We start from the raw sequence: 25,335 nt of genomic DNA on the forward strand, positions 1-25,335 counted from the left end.
ATTTTAATTTTGGAAGTTAAACTGGTAGCCTGTCCTTGGGAGTGAGGGTAGAGGTCTGTGTGTGTGTGTGTGTGTTGGAGAGGGGAGGGAGGGTTTGGAGGAGGGGGAGGTGGAAGGGAGTTCGGTGAGGAAGAAGTTTGTATCCTTTTTCAACTTTTCATTAAGTGAATTCAGGTATTTTTCTCAGCCACCTACTAGCCACCATTTTCTCTTTTGTAAAAAACAGTTTTGGAAAGCTTGAATCTTAACAGTAATTCACAAGGTGCATAAAATCCTTGCACTTATTTACGGTTTGGTATGATATATTCAGGAAATAAAGGAGTTTTGCTTATTCTTTACTTTGCCTCTCTGGAAGAAGTAAGGGAGCAGTTTTTCCTCTGGAACTGAAAAGAGGACTTGCATAAAAATTGAAATTATTGCCAGGGGCCAGACTGATAATACACACTTGCCTTGTATGGGGTAACCCTGGTTTGATCCCTGCCGTTCCCTATGGTTTCCTGCCAGGAGTGATCCCTGGGCCCAGAGCCAGGAATAAGTACTAAGCAGCTCCCCGTGTGGCCACAGAGTAAAACAAGAATTATTCCCCAAACTAAGTTACTTTCACATTTTGCTTACAATTCTGTTTTATCCTCCTTTGTTTTTTGTTTTTTCCCTTTCTCCTCTCCCTTTCCTGTAATCTCTCAGGGAAAAAATGGAAATTCATTTTCTTTTAAAAATGTGTTACTTCTTTTCAATGCTAGGAGTAAGAATTGAAAGAAAGTCATCACTTCGTGGTGTTTGGTTTCGATATCCCTTAGAAAAAGGAAGATGAAGCAGGATTTTTAAGGCAGAACCTCAGAAGTCTCTTGTTCTCTAGTGACACTGATATTCCTTCCCTCCCGTCAAAGTTAGTTTTGTGGAAAGTTGACGTCGCTAGAGCCTTACTAAAATAATGTCAGAGGACTGCGGAGATACTTACAGAGATTAGGGCACGTGCAATGTCCAACCTGTGCTTTAGTTAGTCACAGTACGACATGGTCCCCAAGAACCACCAGGTTTAGTTTTGGAGGTCTCCAAGCTTGCCACTGGTTGTAACCCTGGCGGTGCCCGGCAGTGAAAGGCTTTAAGCAGCCCTGAATCCTTCTCAGGCCCTTCTGTTGAATGGCTGGCCCATTTGTCCAAATGTCATCAGAAGTGGCCCATGGGTTCCCTGAGCACTGTGTGGGAGATCCCCCCCCCCTCCAAAATTCATTAATTTAACTAATTATTAAGGCTGGAGAAAGTCTCTGCGGAAAAGACCGTTTTGCCGACCTATTCAAATTGGACTGCCCCCTGGACTGGACCAATGCAGAAACAACCCAAGAATCCAATAACTAGAATACCTTGTTTTGAAAGACTAATTGAGAGAGCTTTTACTGTCTTTCATAACCCTTCATCCTTCCTATTTTGACTTGGTAAGAGAACCTTACCAAGTAACCTCGCCTAACCTTCTCTTTCTTATTCTCTGTATGAATTCTTCAACCTGGGTCCCTCCTTGGGGCAGGTCCTTGGTGCTTCCTGTTTATACCTACCCTTTAGTTGCAGTTATGTCTTTTCCAAACAAATGCCTTCAGCTTGCCTACTAGGCTTCCTGCCTCTGACTGAAGTGAACTGTTTTTCTTTGAATTCAGTAGTTGGAAGCTGGCTTTTAATAACTCTCGGCATCTGCTTGCTCTTCAAGTCCCTGTTCTCTCTTGAACACATAATTCCCTTGCCTGTCTGTTTCTTTGCTTCTTATTTCTACTCGGGAGAACACTCTGTTGTCTCATAAACAGTACTTCTCCCCCTCCCCCCCCATCTTTTAAAATAAGTTTTAATAAAAGCTTTCTTGCTTCACACACACACACAAAAGCCAGCTTTCAGTATCTGATTTCTTATGGTTTGTAGCAAATCAGAAGAGCAGGGTGGCGTTATTTTTATGACAGATCATCTTAACCTCAGGAAAGTCACTGTGGAATGGGGGGTATTCAGATGAAGGTGCTGAAGTTTTGCACGCAACCTCCCCCTAATTTGTTGTCACATTTGGAACTGAATGGGAAAAGTTGACTTTTTTCCCATGCAAGCCAAGTGCCCTACCTGTTGTATTCTCTACAATCCTAAAGTTCTGATTTTTGGGCTACTCCTGGTGGTGCTTAGGGCTTCCCTCAGATCCCTGGCTCTGTGCTCAGGGATCACTCCTGGAGGTGGGATCCACTTGGGATTCCTTATGTGGTGCTGGGGATCTAACTGGGACAGGTCATGTGCAAGGCAAGTGTCTTCTTAGTCTCTGTATTATCTCGCTCTCTTCCCGTTGTTCGTTTGCTGACTCCCGTCATGTAGTATGACTGACAGTTGCTTAAACGTACCTCCTGAGTTCCTTGAAAGCAGCAACATCACTTTGACGTAACATGATACAACTTACGAGTATAGAGAGATTGTCTTTTGGGGTCACATCCAGTGATGCACAGGCATTACTCCTGGCTCTTTCACTCAGTAATCAGGAATTACTCCTGGGCACCCTATGGGATGCTGGGAATCGAACCCAAGTTGGCTGCGTACAAGGCAAACGCCCTACCCGCTGTGCTATCACTCCAGCCCCCTAGAGAGATTGTCTTTAAAAATATTAACACTCGGGAACTATATTGATGAGCAGAAGTGGTTGGACTTGTGGACAGTGAGAGAGACCGTTGAAACATCTGCTAACCTCTTTAGCCCCAGGACTCTTCCATCCTTCATAGCACATTGGGAGGGTGATATTTGAGGTTTGGGATATATATTTATATATCCCCATATAAAAATATATTTATATATCCAAAACCTCAAATATGAATGCCGTGAGGCTAATCATTTATCAGTGTATTTTAAAAATCATGTCAAATATTTATTTCGGAATCATGAAATACTCATTTTGAAATACATGAACTGTGTGCAGGCTCACTCAGGCCCAGACTGTGATCCCCATGTTCATTACTGAATTTCCAAGAGTGATTGCTTTCCAAACTATTCCTGTTTGCTGCTGCTAGTGTTATAACTGTGTGTGTATGTATGTGTGTGTATGTGCGTGTGTGTTTGATCTCCTGTAATCTACTTTTGCAACATTATAGCTTAAGGTTAATGCAACACAAACATTATTTAGGCATGTGTCTTAGGGGCATGCAGTTCTAATTTGGGGTAAAAATGACCCGGTATATTGCTTTCTGAGCTTTATTGCTTTTCGCGAGTTCTCATTTTTTCCCCATACCAAGTTATAGAACATCCTATAAAACTCAGAACTCCTTGTTTCTCAATAGATATCCTCAACTCTTTATTGCCTGGGAGGCGGGGGTAGGGGACGGGGGCAGAGGAAGAAGGGGAGAGCGTTTCTCAGATAAAAAGGAAAAATGAACAAGGAAGACATTCCGCTCGGGGTTTCTGTCACAACTCTCGCACCACTTAGACCTCTGGACGGGGATCATTCTAGGAGAAACCAGGGAAACTGAAAGAGTCATTTCCATTATTCTCTCGGAATGAGAAATCGTCTTTCTTTTCTAGCCACTTTGAATCCCTTGTCTTCTTGTCACCTGCGAGCATGCACGAAGATGTTGGGAAGGGAACAGTTCACATCTTACCTAACACTGGTAAGGAGGGAAATAATAGGACCTCAGCTAAACTTAGGAGGAGATGCTCTCGTCAGAGAGCTGTAAATTATTTTGCTTCAGGAGGCGGGAAGTCCTAGGATACGAGTCAACATCGATTTTTAGTTCCACTGCAGCAGGGCCTTTCCCTCGGCAAGATGAGCGGAACTCTGATTTTTTGGAAAGCGAGTGGTTCTCCCTTACCCACATCCACCAGGTATAGGCTTAGAAGCCTCCCCATCTGCAGCGGCCTGGGAAGCTCCTTGTCCCTCCTGTCCCAGGCCAGTCCACTCTACTCTGCTTTGCGTACTGACACCTTTGAGACCTTCACAGTAGAAATGATGCGTCCTTTTAAAAGTTTTGTCCAGATCCCATTACTACGCTCAGTATATCAAATAAACCCGCCAAATGGAAACCCCTTTAAAATTCAAACTTCTGGAGGTGGAATTGGTGTTGCAACATTGTATGCCTGAAACAATTCTATTATGAACGGTGTTGTAAATCACAGTCTTAATAATAATAATAATTAATAATAAGGAAAAATCAAACTTCTGGAGAGATAGTATAGAGGTAAAGGGTTTTGCCTGACATAGGAGTAAGTCCTAGCTCACTTTGTCTCTAAAATTAGGTTTTACTGAACGATTTTTGAGATCTGTTCCACTTCTAGTGTTCTGCAATTCTTAAATCATACTGAAATGAACAGATGATGCCACTGGTCGTAAATGGAGCATCAATTCCTGTTGTTAAATTTGAAATTTAATCTTTTTAATTACTTGGTCCCTTTATGTCAGCAGAATTTGATTTGAATTCCTATTACCTTACTTATGTGTGTGTATGCTTCATTTATTCTTTATTCACATGACCCCAACGTGATTTGAACACGCAACCTTCTGATCTGGAGTCAGATGCGCTACCGTTGCGCCACGAGGTCTCTCTGGGGCTGGAGCGATAGCACAGCGGGTAGGGCGTTCGCCTTACACGCGGCCAACATGGCCGACCCGAGTTCGATTCCTCCGCCCCTCTCGGAGAGCCCGGCAAGCTACCGAGAGTATTCGATATGCCAGACACAGTAACAACAAAGTCTCCAATGGAGACGTTACTGGGCCCGCTCGAGCAAATCGACGATCAACGGGAGGGCCTTTACCTTTACCTTTACTTGGTCCCTTTGTCCAAGAACTTTCTAATTCTTTTCTTCATTTCCACCAGAAATGAAACTGACATTAATTTTCTTCTTAGTGTTTGTTACCATAACTTACTGAATCTAATGGCTGATCTATTAATATTGACCTTTATTAATATTGTATCTTACATTATTTATATATTGTGTCTTAAAGGGAATCCTACATTTTCCCTTTAACTTGGTGAAAATGGTTAATTTTCTGAGTTACAGTACCTATAAATAAACCAGAGAGAGGAAAAGATAGTAACAATAAACCTGAATGATAAGGTACTCACTAGATGATATTCGTGGCGCACTGGAGCACTGTCCTCCCCTTGTTCATCGATTTGCTCAAGCGGGCACCAGCAACGTCTCCATTGTGAGACATGTTACTGTGTTTGGCATATCGAATACTCCCTGGGGAGCTTACCAGGCTCTGCCATGCGGTTGGGATACTCTCGGTAGCTTGCTGGGCTCTGCTAGAGGGACAGAGGAATCGAACCCGGGTTGGCCACGTGCAAGGCAAACACCCTACCCGCTGTGCTATTGCTACAGTCCCTCGTCTCTGCGGAGGAATGAATTTATGCAACCTCTGGAAGTTTTATTATTTAGGTCAGGAAGCATGAAGAGCAGACACGATTGTTTTTGTTTCTCACCTTCAACAAGAAGCCGAGAAGAGTGAGTTCACTGTATATCTGGGGTGATGTCTGTGACTAGTCTCTGCTGTCCTAAGAAGGAGGCCATTGGGTCGTCTGGCCTCTGGCATTTTATTCTGTAGCACTGTTGCACTGCCCTCCCGTTGTTCATCGATTTGCTCGCGCGGGCCCAGTAACGTCTCCATCGTGAGACTTTGTTGTTACTGTGTTTGGCATTTCAAGTACGTCACGGGGAGCTTGCCAGGTTTTGCCGTGAGGGCAAGATACTCTCGGTAGCTTGCCAGGCTCTCCGAGAGGGGCGGACGAATCGAACCCAGCTTGGTGGGGCTGGCAGCGCACAAGGCAAATGCCCTACCGCTGTGCTATGGCTCCAGGCTTCCATTTCTTCCTCCGTGGGCTCCCGGGTTTCGTAGGCACTATTGTTTGTGTCTATGGTCATGGGTAAATGGAGTAGCTACGAGAGGGACGTGGGAGCACAGCTCAAAGGAAAAGGAGCTTGGCATACACCCATTGGAACTCAAGTCTCCGCATTCTCGAAATCGACCCTTTGGTTTCCCTTTTAAGGGGGAAGTCAAGTATATTTTGCCAGACTGTATGCTTCACATATGATAGTGATGTGATTGAAATAATAATTAGTTCTGAACTTTACAAGAGGCTGAATAATAGTATCTTTGTGGGTTTTATGACCTTTAATTTTTATTGTTACCTTCTGGGACTGGAACAACTAGGACTCTTTGTTCATCAGAAGACAGAACCAAGGCAGAGAAACAAAATGAATCCAAGCTGTAAAAGACTGAAAGTCACAGAGCAGGAATTCAGGCCCAGGCTATTATTATTGTTGTTGTTGTTGTCGTTATCTTTGGTGTCACTACTTTGAATTTTAGGCCACGCCCAGGGATGGGCAGCGGCCACTCCCAACTCTACGGGGAGTTGCTCCCGGCTGTTGTTGCGTGCCCATGCCATGCCCTGGGTCATGTAAACCAGAGTGTGTGGCATGCCAAGAAGGCACTCGGCCCAATAAGCTGTCGCTCCAGCCCTTTATTCCACTCTTGTGGAACTTGCCCACTGGGCTGGAAGCAGTCGTAAGCTTTACAGAGTGCTGTGAATTATGTCCGTCCTGGTGAATATGCCTGTAGGTAGATTATTATTGCTGTTCTTTCTGATTTTCTGCGAGTGAATAAAATTTGAAATCACGTTGGAAGTAACTGGCATGCCTCGGAGATACTGATATTCCTCAGAATAAAATTTTTTCCTTGATTTTAATTTCCGTTTAATTCATCGCTGTGCCTGGCACGTGGAAGGAAGTCGGTGAGTGTACAGAATGGACGACTGTAAGGATGAGAGCGTACATGGGAAAGCAGGTTATTCTCCAGCGCGTCAACGAACTGATTGTGCAGTTGTCGGTCTGGAAAGCAAAGCTATAGCTTTCCACACCCTTATGGCTTTATTCTCAAAATGTTAGACTTTGTACATAACCCTTAAAAGCCCTTGATAGGATTTTCAAATTCCATTTCCTGAATTCTTTTGTGCAGTTACAAGTAAGGCATTACGCCGCTTTCACTGGGAAAAAGACTAATTTTACATTGTAATGATTGCACCTGTTCTGTAACAAAGCCTTGGTTTTTTTTTGTGTGTGTGTGTGTGTGTGTGTGTGTGTGTGTGTGTGTTTTTAAAGCCATTTTCTAATTTAATAGCTGAAGGAAGACGATTGTCCCTAGGGGAACTGTGACAAAACTTTACGATTTACTCATTGTGCAGTTGTCCTTCAGAGCTAAAATGGGAGAAGGAAAAAAAAGAAAAAAAATAACGATGGATGTGGAAGGGTAAAGGGACGGGCTAAGCTCGAAGGTCATTAATGACACTAAGAGGAGGAAAAAAATGATGAAGTGGACACAGAAATTCATATGCTGTGAAAAATGAAATGGAATTGCTCTAAGCGAGAAGCAAGTTAAGGGGGGAAAGTTTTATGGTCCATTGTGGGGGAGGGAGGGGGGAGGACAGTCCTCGAATGGGGAATGGAGTTAGAGACTAAGAAAGGATTCTGGTCCTTAACAGAACTCTAGAGCAAACTTCTTTTCAAATGTAGGTCAGTGATGCTGCTCACAGTTAGGAGAAAAGCCTGGTCTCCTGGACCAGTTTTATCTGTTCCCCAGGAAGAAAGTGAGTCCCAGAGCCTGGTGAGGAGGAGACGCAGCCTTAGCTGGAGGGAAGTTGCTGGTGTCCGAAAATGTGTTGCACCTTTCTGACTGACGAGAGAACAGAACTGTCAGCAAGTGGCTTTTCGTTGCTCTGAGGAGATTTCCCTAGATTTCAGAATTATCTGCGAGTGTCAGGGCCATCACTCCTGTTTCTGCACAGCCTCTTTTTAGACCCTTTTCATTCTTGCTGGGGGACGGCGTCCATGTGATTGGGAAGCAGGGGCGCTAGTAAAATGTGCATTTCTCGTATGGGTTTTGCATGGGCCGGCTGCTGAGTTTAAGCAGAAAGCACACAAAATGCCGTCCAGCCTGTGGGCCGTGCGCCGGTTTTAAATGGTCTCTGTGAAAAATGGTAGAACCTTCAGCAAACTCTGTGCCTATCATCACCCCACTCAGACTCCGGATAAATGTGATAATGTAAGGTGACATGCTTTATTTTCATGCCACTGAAACAAAAAAAGCAACAACAATAACAAAAAGAAACTAATGGCTGTGTGAAATGTTTGAACACTTCCTGTACAATATAGAGGTATTCTGGTGATGGTATCTTCATGTGTCCTGTATGTTGTTTTCAAGCCTCATTCAGTACATATTAACATGTTGGAAGATGATTATAGCATGAAGAACAAACCAATGATCAGGGGTTTTTTTGGGGTCTTTTTTTTTTTTTGCTTTGCTTTTTTGGGTCCCACCCAACAATGCACAGGGGAATTACTCCTGGCTCTGCACTCGGGAATTACTCCTGGCGGTGTTCAGGGGACCATATGGGATGCTGGAAATTGAACCCGGGTCGGCCGCATGCAGGGCAAACACCCTACCCGCTGTGCTATTGCTCCAGCCCCCCCCCAATGATCAGTTTTACACTGATGGGGGGGAAAAAGTGGAAAGATTGTGTCACAGAACCCATTCATGTTCACACTGCTGTTTTGTTTGTTTGCCAAGTGTTCTTGTTGTGACCTATTTCTACTGATAAGAAAAATGACTTTGCTGTCCTGCTTTGACGTGATGGCTATAGTGAATGGTTCCCAAGTGTCCTGGTGTAGGTGGCCTTGTGAGGCTGGACATTAATTATTTCAGACTGCTGGTGCATCACTTCCATGCCGTCTATATTTGTCTTCTAAAAATGCAGCATCAGTCTCTAATTATAGGTGATCTTATGGAACTAGATCTTTCTGAGTTAAACAGACTAAGCTGATAAAAAAAAATTGTATGGGAAAGAAAACATTCGAAAACATGGCAAGGTGCATTTATTTGAAGAACCACTTCAAAGTAACCCTGGGGTCCTCACATGGTCGGTGTCGCCATCTGCTCCTTTTCTGCCTTTTAAAGCATTTTAAAGCCTTTTGAAGCGTGCCGTGACTGAGGTCATCGCTCAAGTGTTTTCGTCAGTACGAAAAGTGGGATCACCTGGTTGTGATTCTTAGCATCTTTGTGTTATATCAAACAGTAGCATTTGTAAGAAACAAAAGCAGCACACATTTCGAAGGACCATGCCCGGACAGCTTTTCGGAGGAGCAGTGAGGGCCCCTGCCCTTTGGTCTTAACCTGAAAGTCTGCAAAGCAGGACTGAGGCTCTCAGCGAAGTTTTCGAAGCGCAGTCAGTCGTTTTCTGGTGAGATAGTGCGCCTTTTACCTTGAAAGTCTGAGTGCCGGAGTGGAAAATATCAAGATGCCACGTCCCTTGTTAGCGGCAGTTTCTTAAACATGGTTTTTGTTGTGATTGGGTCTTGGCGCCACAGCCAGCAGAGCTCAGGGCTCTCGCAGTCATTCCTTGGTGGTGTTTGGGAGACCTCAAATGCAGTGCAGGGATGGAACTGGGGTCAGACATATGCAAGGCAATTGTTTTAACAACTGCACAGAACCTGGCAAGCTCCCCGTGGCATCTTCGATATGCCAGAAACAGTAACAACAAGTCTCACAATGGAGACGCTACTGGTGCCCGCTCGAGCAAATCGATGAACAGTGGGACGACAGTCCTACCATCTCTAGTACCAAGTGTTATTTTTTTGACACCCCTTTAAGAAAAGTACCAACCCTCCCTCGATACTGGCTATGCAATTCATTCGTTTGGTTCTTCTGTGAAAGAAATGTTAAAGCCACTCGAGTGCAAAACCTCCCGGAGAGACATAAAGACTGAGACACAACAAAGTCGTTCAACAGCATGTTCCTTTTTTTTCTGGACTGTGAGATGCGTTGGGTAAGAACGGTCTTAATTTTGAAAACCGGATGGCAGCATCAGCAAGAAGAGGGTCATGGCCCCTTCTACTCCTCCGCGTCTGTGTGCCTGAGAAGCTGGGCATCCCGTGAATCTCTGACATAAACACAGTTCGGAAACAAACAAACAAACAAAAACCACTGGGGTGCTTTTCTTGAATCCCGCTCTAAGAAGTCCTTCTCTGCAGTCAGGGATTCCTGTGTGACTGTGCTGTTCTTTCCACCTCCTGCCACTTCTAACTCGGTGCCATTTAATCAGTCGAGTCAGGGAAAGCTCGCATCCAATGTCATCCCCCCACTGTGCTGCAGATGTGCCCCCAGGAACCACCGCACAGTGTGAGGCTGTCAGGTTTCCAAAGGAATCTACCTAATGGACGTCGTTGCTCATGAACTTCAGGTCCGAGCAGATCAGCCTGGCCCAAGTACAGAGATTCAGACTTGCGAACGTTAGTGAGTGGCGAAGTTTTCGCGGGTGGTTTTTCAGACTGAAGACTTCTGCTTTGCCAAAAGCCCAGGCAGGGACCGCCACACCAAGGAAGAACATGCAGATGCGAAGGAGCTGATTTAAACTGAAAGAGAAAGTTCTTGTCTGGGAAACAGAAGGGCCAGAATATTGCCGGGTTTCTGCAGCTTCTCCTCCAGAGGTGCTTCTGAATAATCTCTCTTTTGAGTGGCGAAGGCGGACGGTTAATGGGAAAAGCTGACTCAGGGCTGCCTCCGGGCTTAGCCGAGAATGTATTCTGGGAACCTCTGCCAGCAGTGGGGAAGGACTGAACATCACTGACAGGAAGGCAAATATTATACAGCTTAGATTTCCCCAAAGGTAGAAATGTTTATGAAAATTCAACTTTGGTAACCTGATTCAGGAGCAGCTTGTTTTCTGAAAACATCCGTGTTAATAGCATCTGTACCGTAAACGAGTTCACAGTGCATTACATTTTCGGGTCTTTTTCTTTTTCCTGCTAAGGACAGCTTTTGACTTTATCGCAGACATTTCCAAGGAAACTGATAGAGAACCCCAAAAATCACCTGTCAGTTTGTTACTGCGATCTGTTACTAGGTCCGAGGAAAGTCCTTTTCTAAGCCCCCACTCAGCGCCAGACCTGCTGCCACGGTGGCTTCCTCGGACGTGGTGATGCATCCAGGAAGAGTGGGGGCTTCGGGGCGAGGCCGTCCTTACTGGGAAACCTGAAGGGACTTACCTTCAACCTGTGTGGAGAGTTCACACTGCCCTTGCCCTTGATACCCCAGCCTATTATCTCCGCACTGCTCCTTTAAATATTTCTGAGGCCAAAATGTAATTCCATCAAGAACTCGTAAGAGGAATTATCCAGATATGACTTGCACAGAGTGGGAGAAGGGACACCAGGTTCTTAAACCATTGATATTCAGAGTGACTTCTCAAGAATAGTTGGATCATCTCTGATATTTGTACCTGTGTGCACTCCTTGTCTTTAATTTTTTTTGTTGAACCACTGTAAGAGACACAGTTACAAAATTGTTTGTGATTGAGTTTCTATCCTATGGTGTTCAGACCCCAGTCCCTTCACCAGTGTACATTTCCCACCACCAATGTCCCCAGTATCCCTCCCACCCGCTAGTCAGGCACTTATCCTGACCCCCACTCCTTTTGGGTATTAAGGTGTGCAGTTTCCAACTATCACTGTATCATTGTCAGAGTGGTCCCTTCTCCATCCTAACTGCCCTCTCCCCACCCAGTTGTGGCAAGCTTCCAGCTGTGGACCAGTTCTCCTTTCCCTCGTTCATGTCTATTAGTCTCATACTGTCACTGTCACTGTCCTCCCATTGTTCATCGATTTGCTTAAGCGGGCCCAGTAACGTCTCCATTGGAGACTTTGTTGTTACTGTGTTTGGCATATCGAATACGTCACGGGGAGCTTGCCAGACTTTGCCGTGTGGGCGAGATACTCTCGGTAGCTTGCCGGGCTCTTCGAGAGGGGCGGAGGAATTGAACTTAGGTCGGCCAGGCTGGCTGCACACAAGGCAAATGCCCTACCGCTGTGCTGTCGCTCCAGCCAAGTCTCATAATATGCAATTTATATTTCACAAATGAGTGAGATCATTCTGTCTCACTCCTCTCCTTCTGTCTCACTCCACTCAGAATGATACTCTCCATGTCCATCCATTTATAAGCAAATTTCATGGCTTCGGATTTCCTGGTGGCTCCATAACATTCCACTGTGTGTATGTACCCGAGTTTCTTTATCCAGTCATCTGTTCTTGGGCACTTGGGCTGTTTCCAGATTCTGGCTATTGTGAATAGTGTGACAATGAACTTAGAAGCGCAGATGGCATTTCTGCTGTGTGTTTTTTGGCTTCCAGGGTATATTCCCAGAAGTGGTATTGCTGGACATGTGGAAATTCCATTTCTGTGTTTTCGAGGAATCTCCATATTGTTTTGCAAAAAGGCTGGGCAAGTCGATATTCCCACCAACAATGGAGAGTCCCTTTCTCCCCACATCCTCGCCAGCACTGGTTGTTCTTGTGCGTTTGGACGTGTGCCAGTCTCTGTGGTGTGAGATCATTGTTGTTTTGATTTGCATCTCCTGATGATTAGTGACCTAGAGCTTTTTTTTTTTTTTCACATGCTTTTTGGACATTTGTATTTGTTTTTTGAGGAAGTTTCTGTTCATTTCTTCTCCCCATTTTTTTGATGGCATTGGATTTTTTTTTTCCTGTAAAGTTCTACCAGTGTCTTCTCTATCTTGGACATTAACCCCTTATCTGATAGATACTGGATAAATAATTTTTCTCATTCTGTGGACTGTCTCTATCTTGGTCACAATTTTGTTTGAGGTGCAGAAGCTTTTTAGTTTCATGTAGTCCCACTTGTTTATCTTTGCTTCCACCTGCTTAGTTAGTGGTGTTACATCTTTGAAGATGCCTTGAACTTCGGTTTTATAGATAGTTCTGCCTACATTTTCCTCCGTGTACCTTCTGGATTCAGGTCGGATAGTGAGGGCTTTAGTCCATTTTGATCTGACTTTTGTGCTTGGCACCAGAGAGAAGTCTGAGCTCAATTTTTTGCTTGTAGCTTCCCTGCTTTCCCAGCACCACTAGTTGAAAAGGCTTTCCTTACTCCACTTCATATTTCTTATTCCCTTATCAAAGATTAAGGTCGTATATTTGAGGGTTTGTGCCAGGGTATTCAACTCTATTCCGTAATTTGTGGGTCCGTCTTTATTCCAATACCATGCTGTTTTAATTACTGCCGCTTTGTAGTAGAGTTTGAAGTTGGGGAAGGTGATGCCTCCCATCTTCTTTTTCCCAAGAATTGCTTTAGATATCCGTGGGGTTTTAATGTCCCACATGAATTTCACGAGTGTTTGATCTGTTTCTTTGAGAAATGTCATGGGTATCCTTAGAAGGACTGCATTGAATCTCTGTGATGCTTTGGGGAGTGTTGCCACTTTGATAATGTTAATTCTCCTACTACAAGAGCAGTGGATGTGTCTCATTTCCTAGTGTCCTCTTTTATTTCTTGAAGAACTGTTTTATCGTTTTCTTTGTAGAGGTCCTTCATCTCTTTAGTTAAAATGATGCCGAGGTCCTTGACTTTCTGAGGCACAAATGTGAACAGGACTGTTTTTTAATTTTTCTTTCTTCTCTTTCATTATTTGTATATAAAAATGCCATGGATTCTGGGGTATTGATTTTGTAATCAGCCAATTTGCTATACAAATATATTGTTTCTAGGAGCTTTTTGTAGAGGATTTTCTAAGTATACTATCATGTCATCTGCCAATAGTCTAAGCTTGACTTCTTTCTTTTCTCTCTGCTTGCCCTAACTGCGATGGCAAGTACTTTCAGTACTGTATTGAATGGGGGTGGAGAGAGTGGGCAACCTTGTCTTTTTGCCTGATCTGACAGGGAAGACTTAGTTTTTCCCCATTGAGAATAATCCCTGTTGTGGGCTTGTGGTAGATGGCTTTGACTCTATTGAGGGAAGTTCCTTCAACTCCTATTTTGTTGAGAGTTTTTATCATGAGGGCTGGAGCGATAGCACAGTGGGTAAGGCGTTTGCCTTGCAAGTGGCCAATATAGCCAACTCAAGTTCGATTCCTCCGCCCCTCTCGGAAAGCCCGGCAAGCTACCGAGAGTATCTCGCCCACACGGCTAGGGTCTGGCAAGCTCCCCATGACGTATTCGATATGCCAAACACAGTAACAACAAGTCTCATGATGGAGATGTTACTGGGCCCGCTCGAGCAAAATGATGAATAACGGGAGGACCGTGACCGTGAGTCCTGGACCTTGTCAAATGCTTTCTCTGCATCTATTGATGTCTGTCACTGTCACTGTCCTCCCGTTGTTCATCGATTTGCTCAAGCGGGCCCGATAACATTGTGAGACTTGTTACTGTGTTTGGCATATCAAATTTGTCATGGGGAGTTTGACAGGCTTTGCCGTGCAGGCGATACTCTCGGTAGCTTGTTGGGCTCTCCTAGAGGGGCGGAAAAATCTAACCTGGGTCGGCCAGGTTGTCTGCGTGCAAGGCAAATGCCCTACCCACTGTGCTATCACTCCAGCCCATCTACTGATAAGATCATTAAAAATGTTTTTTACTGATATGGCTGGAGTGATAGCACAGCAGGTAGGGCGTTTGTTTGCCTTGCAAGTGGCTGGCCCAGGTTCGATTCCTCTGTCCCTCTCAGAGAGCCCAGCAAGCTACCCAGAGTATTCCTCCCACATGGCAAAGCCTGCAAGATACACATGACATATTCAATGTGCCAAAAACAGTAACAGCAAGTCTCACAATGGAGATGTTACTGGTACCCTCTTGAGCAAATCGATGAACAATGAGAGGACAGTGCTACAGTGCTATGGTGTATTATGTTAATTGACTTGCAAATGTTAAACCGTTCTTGCATCCCCTGGATAACTCCTACCTGGTCCTTGGTATATGATCTTTTTGATGAGTTATTGGATTCTACTTCCTAGTATTTTGTTGGGGATCTTTGCATCTGTATTCATCAGGGATATCAGCCTGTAAATTTATTTTTGTGAATAGTGTCTCTGTCTGCTTTTGGTATCAGAGTGTTTGCCTCATAAACACTGTTTGTGTTTCTTCAGTTTCCTAGAAAGTTGAAGACTTGAAAAGGATTGGCAAATCCTTTCTTTTGCCAAAAGAAAACTTGAAAAGGATTGGCAGTAGATCCTCTCTAGAAGTTTGGTAGAATTCACTAGTGAATCTATCTAGTTGTGTCCTGCCCTCATTTTTATTGCTATTTTTGTCTTTACTCGTGTTCTTCTGTTTAACTGAATATTTTTATGATTCTGCTTTTCCTTCCTTTTCTAAGCTTGTCAGTTATATATCTTTAACCTTTTTAAGGGATTACGCGCAAGTTTTGCATTAAATTGACCACCACCACATCTACTTTCAGGTGATACTATGCTATTTTATTAGTATAAATGCTTATTGTTAAACTGTAATTAAATGTGTATATAAAATAACCCTAACTCTCCCCTCCTGTCCCTTCTATCAGTACTATGATTCATTTCTCTTATCTACATGCGTGCATCAGCATGTATATAATTGAGTTTTCCCTGCTCATGGTTTTCCGTTCTCAAGTTGCATCCACAGCGCAATATTTGGTCCCTTAACCACCTCCAGGTGTAGCTCTTTGAAAATATGGTAGCATATATTTTAAGAACCAGGATGCCTTTTATCTTTTAAAACTAATATCTCAGTGGTAAAGAGCTAAGGAAAAAAGCAGCTGATTAGAAGCTGAGCCTTGTTCACCTGTCCTTAACTGTTATTTAATTCTTTCATGTTTTGTTCTTTTTTGTTTTATTAAATATGCAAGTATATCTTACCCTGCTTTCTAAAATTAAATGCAAAAGTTTCTTTCTGAGATTTCAGATCAATTTCTCATCTGTCTTATTGGCTGCCCTCACTTGCCAGGAGCTTTCTCTTCTAATCAAAGAATTATTTTTCTGTTTTCCAACAAGGATGTTGCTTTATCACTGTTCTTTCCCCCCTCCCCTTTTTTCTCCTCCTTGTGATATCTAATCTAAAGAAAGTAAAATTCTTCCTGGAAAGTAAAATGTCTGCATCAATTCTACTGCCACTGAGAGCTGGCTTGAAATTGGTATATTATGGATTGTTTCAGCTGAAGTTACAGTATCAATCATCTCCTATCATAAGTAGGTGGACAAGAGCTTTTATGATGGAATGAATACTAGAAGCAAAGACCTGGTTGTAAACGTAGACTTTCTACTTAATAGCTTGTAGCAGTAAGCAAAAGTTAACTTCTCTGAACCGTGTTTCTTGATCTAGATTTTGGAGACAACTAAATTAGATATTTAGTTCAAGTGTAATCTGTAAGATCATGCCTGGAACTTAATTTCTTTCTATGTAAAAAAAAAATATATATATATATATATATATACATACATATATCGGGCTGGAGCGATAACACAGCGGGTAGGGCGTTTGCCTTACACGTGGCCAATACGGCCGACTGGAGTTCGATTCTTCCACCCGTCTCGGAAAGCCCGGCAAGCTACCGAGAGTATCTCACCTCACGGCAAAGCCTGGCAAGCTCCCCGTGACGTATTCGAGATGCCAAACACAGTAACAAGTCTCACAATGTTACTGGGCCCGCTCAAGAAAATTGATGAACAATGGGAGGACCGTGACAGTGATACATATATACATAAACATTTTCTAAGTAGTTTATGTAAGACATTATTTTTTTTAAAAAAAAAAATAACCTTCCTGTTGGCAGATAAAGAAAAAGGACATGAATTCACTATTAACCAATTCCCAAGAACAACAATTATTAGGTAGTCATTTGGGAGAATATTTAAGCTCATAGCAATTAAATTCAAAAGGCATTGAGATATCACTTTCTTGTATGTCATTAGCACTAATTTAAAAAATCTAATCTTGTTGACATTTCCAGTTGGAACAACTCATTGGGAATAAAAAGATGTATCAAATTATAATAATATAAAAACTTTTCAATCTATTGTCCCTTTTCTGGAACTTTGTCTTAAGGAAATATTCTGAAACGGAATGGAGAGGCGTGCATGGACTCTAAATAACATGATAGCTATGTCTTTGTTCTCCATAATCTTAACACACCTGGGAATTTTTTAAGTTTAATGGATTAGGCTATTCTTAGTTGTTTTGCAACTATCAGAATATAAAGACCTACGTAATAGCATATAAAAATGACTGACATAAAAAATAATAATGTGGAAAAGTGTGTCGTATAAAGTACTGTGGCACTGTTGTCCCATTGTTCATCGATTTGCTTGACGGGCATCAGTAATGTCTCACAACAAATTGTGAGACTTGTTGTCACTGTTTTTGGCATATTGAATACGACACGGGGAGCTTGCCAGGCTTTGCCATGTTGGCGAGATACTCTCGGTAGTTTGCCTAGGTCTCCGAGAGGGATGGAGGAATCGAACCCGGGTCGGCCGCATGCCAGGCAAACGCCCTACCTGCAGTGTGCTGTGGTATTTTGAGTTTTAAAATATGCCGTAGTTTTCCTTGTAAATTACTCCAAGGCAGTAGGAAAGGGTAAAGGTATGTTTAGTGAATGAGTTAGAGTATTATATATTAAAACTTTAAGGTGTTATAATTTGCCACTTCATATAACTGGTGTATGTATATAGCTGAACTACCAGCCCGACCCAAGTTAAATATATGCCATTAAGGGTTTCCAGCCTCGCTAAAATCATCTGCTTCACGATGCATTTTGAAATTGATTTGTTTTATTTTGTTTGGAGGCCACATTCGTTGGTGCTCAGAGCTTTCTCCTGGCTTTGCACTAAGGGATCACTCTTGACAGTGCTCAGGGGGCAAAATGGGCTGCCGGGGATCCATCTGGGTTAGCCACAGGCAAAGCAGGTGCCCAACCTGCTGTACTCTATCACTCCAGCTACCGCACTTAATTCCCTTACTTGCTCAGGTCATTCCAGCGAGGAAAACAGGATCTCAGGAATGTGTTGACATTTTTTTTTAATGGTAACGTTTTAAAAACCATGGTATAACATTAAAGTCACTGTATTCTCGTGTAAGTGTGTATCCCCTGGATTTGCTATCATCAGCAACATTCGTTCATGTGCTTTATGACTTCATCAGAACTGCTTGTTCACTGCAGTAGAAGTACTGTCCAGTGCTAGTACCACTTTCCAAAATCTGTTATTCTAAGGATCAGTGAGCAGCCTAGTAACTGTTGCATTTGCTCATATTCAGCCTCACTAGAGACAGAGGCATTGCTGTCCTCTCTCTCTCTCTCTCTCTCTCTCTCTCTCTCTCTCTCTCTCTCTCTCTCTCCCCCTCTCTCTCTCTCCCTCTCTCTCCCTCCCTCCCTCCCGGTACACCTATGTCTCTTTTCTACTACTGCACATACTTCTGACTTTTGACCTTCATGTCCAATAGTCCAAAAGCATAACAATTCTTGCTTTGTCATACACTTGATAAATGCTTGGGGGAAAAATGTATTTTTTGATTTTATATTAACATTTTATTTTACACATGATGTTTGATCCTAGAAACTGGATTTTATGAAATACTGTCTTCCATAACATAAAAGCATCCTATTTCATGATAAAATTCTAAAGCGAGCCATACCCAGAGATAAATGCATATTGAAGGCACAGTGTTTCTAAAATCCACAGTACCTTCCCAAAGGAGCTTCTGCCTATGGCTAAGCTAGTTATTCCAAATTCTTTCCTAATGCTGACAGTTACTTTCAATCTCGCATTTTATGATATTTTATAGTTTCAAATGTCTTGTTTGGCATACACCACAGTACTTTTTTTTTTTAAAAAAAGAGGTAAATTTGGGGTCCTCGATGAAGTACAGCATGGAGACCCCAAGCACCAGTCGATTGGTTGTTGCCCAGTCAGTGCCCCAGAGGGCAGGGCTTGAGCAGCTCTACCTCTCAGGTCCCTGAGTCGAACCATCGACCAGGTTGGATGAGAATCCCCTCTGGAACTCCCGGTCCTCCGGAGCTGCGCTTGGAAGTGCCTCCCCTCCAAGAAAATTTTATCTTGTCCAGCCTGCCTTGGCAGCGGATCTTTTCATTGGTTAAAACTTCAGCCTAGGTTAAGGAATACAACTTGGGGGAAGGGGGAGCACGAGATCCAAGTGGTCCTTGAGGGGCACTCACAGGTCTGCCCAGAGGATTGTGGGTGACAAGTCTCAAGCCCACACTCCCGCCCCAAGGAATAGGATTGAATGATATACTCTGTGGATGAAGAAGAAAGAGCCTTTCAAAATGTCTAACAGACTAGGCAAGTATATCAGGACATTATTAACTTAATGTCTGCTCAATTACTGCATCAGCCTGTCTCGTTTATTTTGATTTTAGAAATTTTTATTAGATGATGACTCAAAGCAAAGCCGTTATTTTTTGTATGATTATTTTACATGTTAACTCCCTCATCCCCTTTCTGTTTCTAAGTGTGCGAATTCAGACGCGTGGAATATGAAGAGGCATACGTGTACAAGAGTTCCATCTCTTCTTGTTAATATTCTTTTTCTACTTTTGTGCCGGTATATTCCAAAAGTGTCACAATGGAGCCCAAAACTCTAACCATATCTATATACTCAGAGGGAGAAAAAGCTTAAAACTTTAACTTTGGGGAATAAAACTTATATAAAAAAATACATAGATTTTTTTTTTCTTAGAATAGTGGAACAAAATAAAATTATCCTCTCTTAAAATAAGTGGCAGTAGGAAAGCAAATTTTCCTGTCATGGATAAAAGCTAGGGAACACAAAATCAGCATTTGAAATTTGTTAACTCACAGTGTTTTAAATAGAAAGGAGCTAAAATGCACGTAGGGTGCCTTTCCCAAGGATTATTGCAGTTTCTTGTTAAGTCGCTCAAAATGCAGAATGTACCAACAGTCAAGTCATAAAAGTTGAGATGGGGGAAAAGAACTTTAGTTTCAATTTTGAAATTTCTCTTTTTATTTTTGTTGGAAGGGGGTGAGCTCCAATCACAACAATCACAACCGTCCTGTTATTCGTCAATTGCCTCGAGCAGGCTCCAGTAACGTCTCCTTCGTCCTAGCCCTGAGATTTTTTTAAAAAGTGCCATATTCAAGGCTCTTTCAGGGTGAGGAGAATGAGACCCATCATTGTTACTGGTATTTGGCATATTGGGTACGCCACGGGGAGTTTGCCAGACTCTGCCGTGTGGGCAGGTTACATTCGGTAGCTTGCCAGTTTGTCCAAAGTAGGAATGAGATGATAAGATGTCTTCCGGGAGCTGGGTTTTATAGTCTCTGGGTCTTGGCCATTGATGGGATTAAACAGCCAGTTGGTGGGTGTGACCCCCGCCTACTGGAATTCGGAGGATGTGGGTGGAAGATGCTCAGCCCTGATCCGAGTAGGCTTGGAGATCTCAGCCCCGGGACCCGCTTGCCTTTGTTCCTCTGCCAATACCTTCATGTGTGCGGAGAGTGGTCTCAGCATGGTGGTGGCTGGTCCTGGAGGACTTCGGCTGCCGGAGCCCTGGTCGGGGCAGGGAGGAAAGCTCCACCCACTCCCCTCCAAGGGACCCCAGCGAGGACAGCCAGGCAGGTGGCGCAGGGGTGGGGGAGAGCTCCATGTCGTATTAACTTTGCCAATCCAGGGTCTTACATAGTTGCTCCCCTTCTTGAGTTCTTTTTTTTTTTCAGTTATGCAAGAAAAAAATACATTTCTGCAGTGTTTTTCTCATTCATCTGTGGAGTTATTGTGCGAAAAGTTCTGTGTTGGCCTCTACAACTCACTCAGTGTTTGAGTATCTCACTCAGTTTTTTTTGAGCTTCTGTTTCTTTGTAAGTCAGAGTTTCAAATGGTTGCCTCATCTCAATCCCAGGCTGGTACAGAGGGTATGAAGAATTCAGATAGGCAAATTTGGATTTGAGATAGATCCTCTTCTAATTCCCATTTTGCAGGTGAAAAAAAGGCTACCAGAGACTGACAAGCTTATTCCAGAAACACAGCTAGAAGATGGCAGCTGTGGCTCTAATCCCTGTCTCTAATTGTATTGTTTTTGGCCACGGTGCTCTTGACATTGTCAGGCTGATGTTTGTGACTTCCCATCGGGGAGTCCCAGGATATTTAACCTCGTCCCTGACCTCCAGCTCCCTGGATACCAGTAGCATCTCCCAAGTTGTTGCAACAAAATGATCTGCAGATACTTCCAAATGTCCTTTGGCAGGCAGACTTGTCCTAAGCTGAGAGCTGCTGGTCTGTGTAATCCCAGAGCTAAACTTTTATGAGGATATTTACTAGTGTTGCCATTATTCTGAATAGTGTCTGGTTGGACTTCTGCACTACATAGCGTTTTGCAGAATTTGAAAAAGAGAACTGGTTTTCATCTGTTGTCTCATTTCTGAAGATTAGCAGGGCATTGGCCTCTCTGAAAGATCCCCGTAACTGTTCTCGGAGAAGCAGAAATCACACAGCGGAGACACTACCAAGTGAAACTTAGCAGTGGTTTTCAGCCACCGTTTCCTGGACTAATGCTGCTCTCTGTGCAAACCTAAAAAGATGGAAATCACCACTTTACTGCAGTGCATATTAACTTCCGGTCTGTGGACTGATGCTTAGACATTACCAGTTGCCATATGTAAAAATGTTGAAAGCCTTCTCTAGGCTAAGCCATCCCACCACTCTAAGATCATTCCCTAACAGGTCCCCTGGTCTCTGCTAACAGCCTAAAGGACAAGCCTCTCCAAGAGGTCTGGACCAGGCCTTCCTTTGCCAAACAGGCCACTTTGATGTGTGGATGATCTGAAGGTCTCTCTAGCCTTTTCAAGCCAGGAGTAAGTTTTACCACTCCCTTTGCAACCAACAGGAATGAAAAGTGGTAGTATTATCAGAATTAATACTTCAAAAGATGTGTTAAATACAATTATTACAATTTAGGTTACATGTTTACAATGGCTTTAATATTGATGGTTTTGTTCTACCCAGTTACTATACCTCACTACTGCCTAAGACCTCCACTAGAGTCCCTGTGTCGCACTCATTCCACCTCCTGTCCATCCCCTTCTTCCTTGGTGTTCCCAATTTCATAATCCACAATTAAGAGGGTGTTATCATTTGATGGTATGAATTAAGATTTTTCACTTGAGAAGCCAGGTAGTAGAGGGGCTAAGGCACTTGACTTTCCTGTTGCCAACCCAAAATCAATCCCCAGCACGAAATAAAGTCCCCTCAAAGCGCTGCCAGAAATGATCTCAGAGCATAGAGCAGGGATGGGAAGATTTTAAAGTATTTTTATAATTCACTGGGTTTTTTTTAATGTAACATTGATAACAGTTTTGATTAATATCATTGTATGCATCTTTGTTTACTAGGCAAGCCTGAGTCTGGTTTGGTTTTTATCATGCTGTCTAAAGCACCCTGGGCTTCTCTTCTGCTTCCAGGTGGCCTATTTGAAAGTGTAACACGGAGCCGGCGTTGCTCTCCTTGGCAGACCACTCTTCACACCAGAGTACACCGGAGATCAGGCGGCACCAGTTGGCACACTGGCAGCGATTATGGAGACAGGAAACCGAGTCTGGAACGAGAGCATCAACTTGAAGCTTTGTGTTTGCTTGTTTGTGTAGAGGCTCTAAAAAGAAAAAAAAAAGAAAGTTAAACTTTGAATCATTGGAAAACCAAGGCCATGAAGAGAGCTGTAATAGCAGGTTGTCGACTGTTGAGATAAGTATAGAAGTTAAGTCTCTTTCCCACAGAGAGGATTATTCCAATCTGTGCTGTGTCAGCACCACCTGGTAGGACAGTGGAGACCCATCTGTCCTGCGTGGATCACAGCGAGGGATTTTGCTGGTGGAGATGCATGTTCGTGGGGGGAACTGTAAGTGAAGAACTTCTTACTTTCATTTAAAATACATTTTAAAAGGACAAAACAGAGAGGAGTTGATGTCCTTATACCAAGAGCATCAATAAATAAAGGCTCTCCCATTTATGCAAACCTGCCTGTGTTTCTTTTGTCTGAATCCTTACTGAATACTGTTATTGCAAACCAAAAAATATATGTCCGTGACATACTGTTTCAAAGTTGTTTTCAGCCCTGTGTGACAGAGATAGTGTAGAAGAAAGTGTTGAATGGGAATGATGGAGCTAAAGGTAGTCAAGGTAATTCCCCATTGTCCCGAGAATGAGTGTTGCTTGGATCACACAGAAGGGTCAGGGCTGGGACAGGAGCCAAGGAGATCGTCCCTTCCTTTCCCACCCCACAATTCAGGAGAGACAGCTCTTGGATTTACACTAGACCTGCCGCACGTCAAGATCATTAACTTTTTTTTTTTTTAATTTAGGTCCACACCTACGCCCAGCTGTCAGGGTTTACTCCTTGCTCTGCACTCAAGGATCACTCCTTGTGAGCTTGGGGACTGGGATGCTGGGGAGTGAACCCAGGTTAGTCACATGCAAAGCAAGCACCCTACCACTCACAGTTGCTCCAGCCCCAGAAGATGATAACCTCCAATCCTTACCTCCATATCACCCTTTCCCACCCCACCACGGACACACAACCTCTCCCAAAACACCCCGAATTTTCTGTTTTCTAATTTCCTAATTGTCTTGCCACCCTGTCACTTAGCATTGCGATCTGGGGAACTTTTGTGATCATTCTTCCTTGGAGTTTAACCAATATAGATGTCTCATGGCAGAGCAGCTGTGTAGCACTCATAACTCTGTAAATAGTGGACCGACAGGGATTCGATGTGCTGCTCTCTTCTTTTCTACTCACCTGGATAAGGACATATATTTACCTGGAACCATCCTGTGCTTGTGAAAAGAACAACCTTAATTTTTAATTTTGTGTGTGTGTGTGTGTGTGTGTGTGTGTGTGTGTGTGTACTTAAACACTGATTCACAAAGCTGCTCACAATATAGTTGTTTCAGGTGTTGAGTCTTCACACACCTATCTCACCACCAGCGTGCCCTTTCCGCCACCAGTGTCCCTCGTTTCCCTCCGACCCTCAAGCCTGCTCCCTTAGCAGGCACTAATTCATTTACTTTCATTATATATTACAACTTATATCTCATGATGACATTGCTAAAGTCAGGGCGTGAGGATTCCTGAGCTGTTAGGTGTGAATTTGGCCTTCTGTATTATTGCTTCTACTCATTGAGCTTCGTGGGCTTCTACTCAGTTTTCCCATCTGGTTTTCTTCTTGTCTCCTGGGCTGTCAGCTCTGAAGTTCGGAGGTGTTGTGCAGCCTCACCTGCAGCTGTTCGCTTTAGGGGCTTTGGAGGTAGGACTCAGAACTGCAGGTGTCTCTCTGGCCTCTCTGAGATCAGTCATGAATCTGGGACGATTCTCTGGCATTGGCAGGAGCCGGATGTGGGTGGAGGACTGGGCCTTTGGCAGGGTAGGGACTCGGCCTGCCATAATCCTGCTAGGATTCAGAGATGTTGGCCCAGTGGAGGCTGAGCCTTCCTGGGATAATTCAGCTGGCAGCATCTCTCCAAAATCAGTCCAGAAGCTGGGCCTTCTCTCTGGCAGTGGTGGGAGCTGAATGTGGGTGGGTGGGTGGATGGAGCACTGGGCTTTTGGCCAGGCTGGGAATCCATCTACCCCCATCCAGGCAAGGGCCCAGAGATCTTGGAGTCTTTCTTTTTGTACTCTCCTAGGTTCAGTACCCAGAATTTTCTAGTTTTTGTTTGCCTGGCAGTGCTCAGGCTTTTGGCTCTACTCAGGGATCACTTCTGTCAGAGCTTGGGGAATCGTGTGGGGTGCTGGGGACCAAACCCTCGTTGGCCACGTGCAAAGCAAGTACCCTACATGCGGTACTATTTCTCCAGTCCCTCAGTGCCTGGGATTGTCAAAGCAAATGGATAAAGACATTATCGTTTGAGGTGAAAAAACATGCCCGGTTCCATACCTAGACACAGAAGGTTCATCAAAAAATGAGTCTAGGCTAGGGACAGATGACTCTGATTTATATGTCGTCTTAGGCTAAACAAAGAAAAGGGAGCTTGGGACCTCTGGGTGGGGAAAGCACCTGATTAGGAAGGGGTGGGGTGGGGGGTTGGTGAGTAAGGGTTGTCTCTATGTAAGCATCTCTCATGTTAAGAGATGCTTGGAGAATTGTCTTTCCTAGATGTCCCTTAAAAATTAAGTGTGCTCACATGCTAGGGGAAAAGGCAGCTCAGATAGAGAAGGGAGCACCAAATAAAGGGTGTTGGGAGGATCCTCCCAGGATGGGAGAAGCATGCTGAAAGTAGACTATAGACCAAGCATGATTGCCACCCATTGCCTCTTTTGCAAACCACAACACCCAATAGGAGAGAGAGAACAAAAGGGAATGCCCTGCCACAGAGGCAGGGGGGGATAGGGGGGATGGGGGGTGGGAGGGATACTGGGATCCATGGTGGTGGGAAATGGGCACTGGTGGAGGGATGGGTGTTTGATCGTTGTATAATTGAAACCCAAGCACAAAAATTTGTAAGTCTATAACTCTACCTCATGGCGTCTCACTAATAAAAATTTTTTTAAAAAT

At 43.7% G+C, this 25,335-nt stretch overlaps 1 protein-coding gene and 1 non-coding gene across 2 annotated transcripts in view; one reads left to right on the forward strand and one right to left on the reverse strand.

The window, feature by feature from the left end:
- UBE3D (ubiquitin protein ligase E3D) overlaps positions 1 to 22,781 on the forward strand; it is a 155,989-nt gene extending 133,208 nt beyond the window's left edge. The window contains exon 10 of the mRNA XM_056109878.1: positions 22,249 to 22,781. Coding sequence (XP_055965853.1) covers positions 22,249 to 22,269 — 21 coding nt within the window. The 3' untranslated portion in view covers positions 22,270 to 22,781. The remainder of the gene's footprint in view (positions 1 to 22,248) is intronic.
- TRNAW-CCA (transfer RNA tryptophan (anticodon CCA)) lies at positions 4,471 to 4,542 on the reverse strand. The gene has a single exon. It is a non-coding gene; the product is annotated as a tRNA-Trp (tRNA).
- Positions 22,782 to 25,335: the final 2,554 nt, after the last annotated feature.

Source organism: Sorex fumeus, unplaced genomic scaffold, assembly GCF_029834395.1.
Source record: "Sorex fumeus unplaced genomic scaffold, SorFum_2.1 ptg000008l, whole genome shotgun sequence".
In the NCBI taxonomy this organism is placed as follows: Eukaryota; Metazoa; Chordata; class Mammalia; order Eulipotyphla; family Soricidae; genus Sorex; species Sorex fumeus.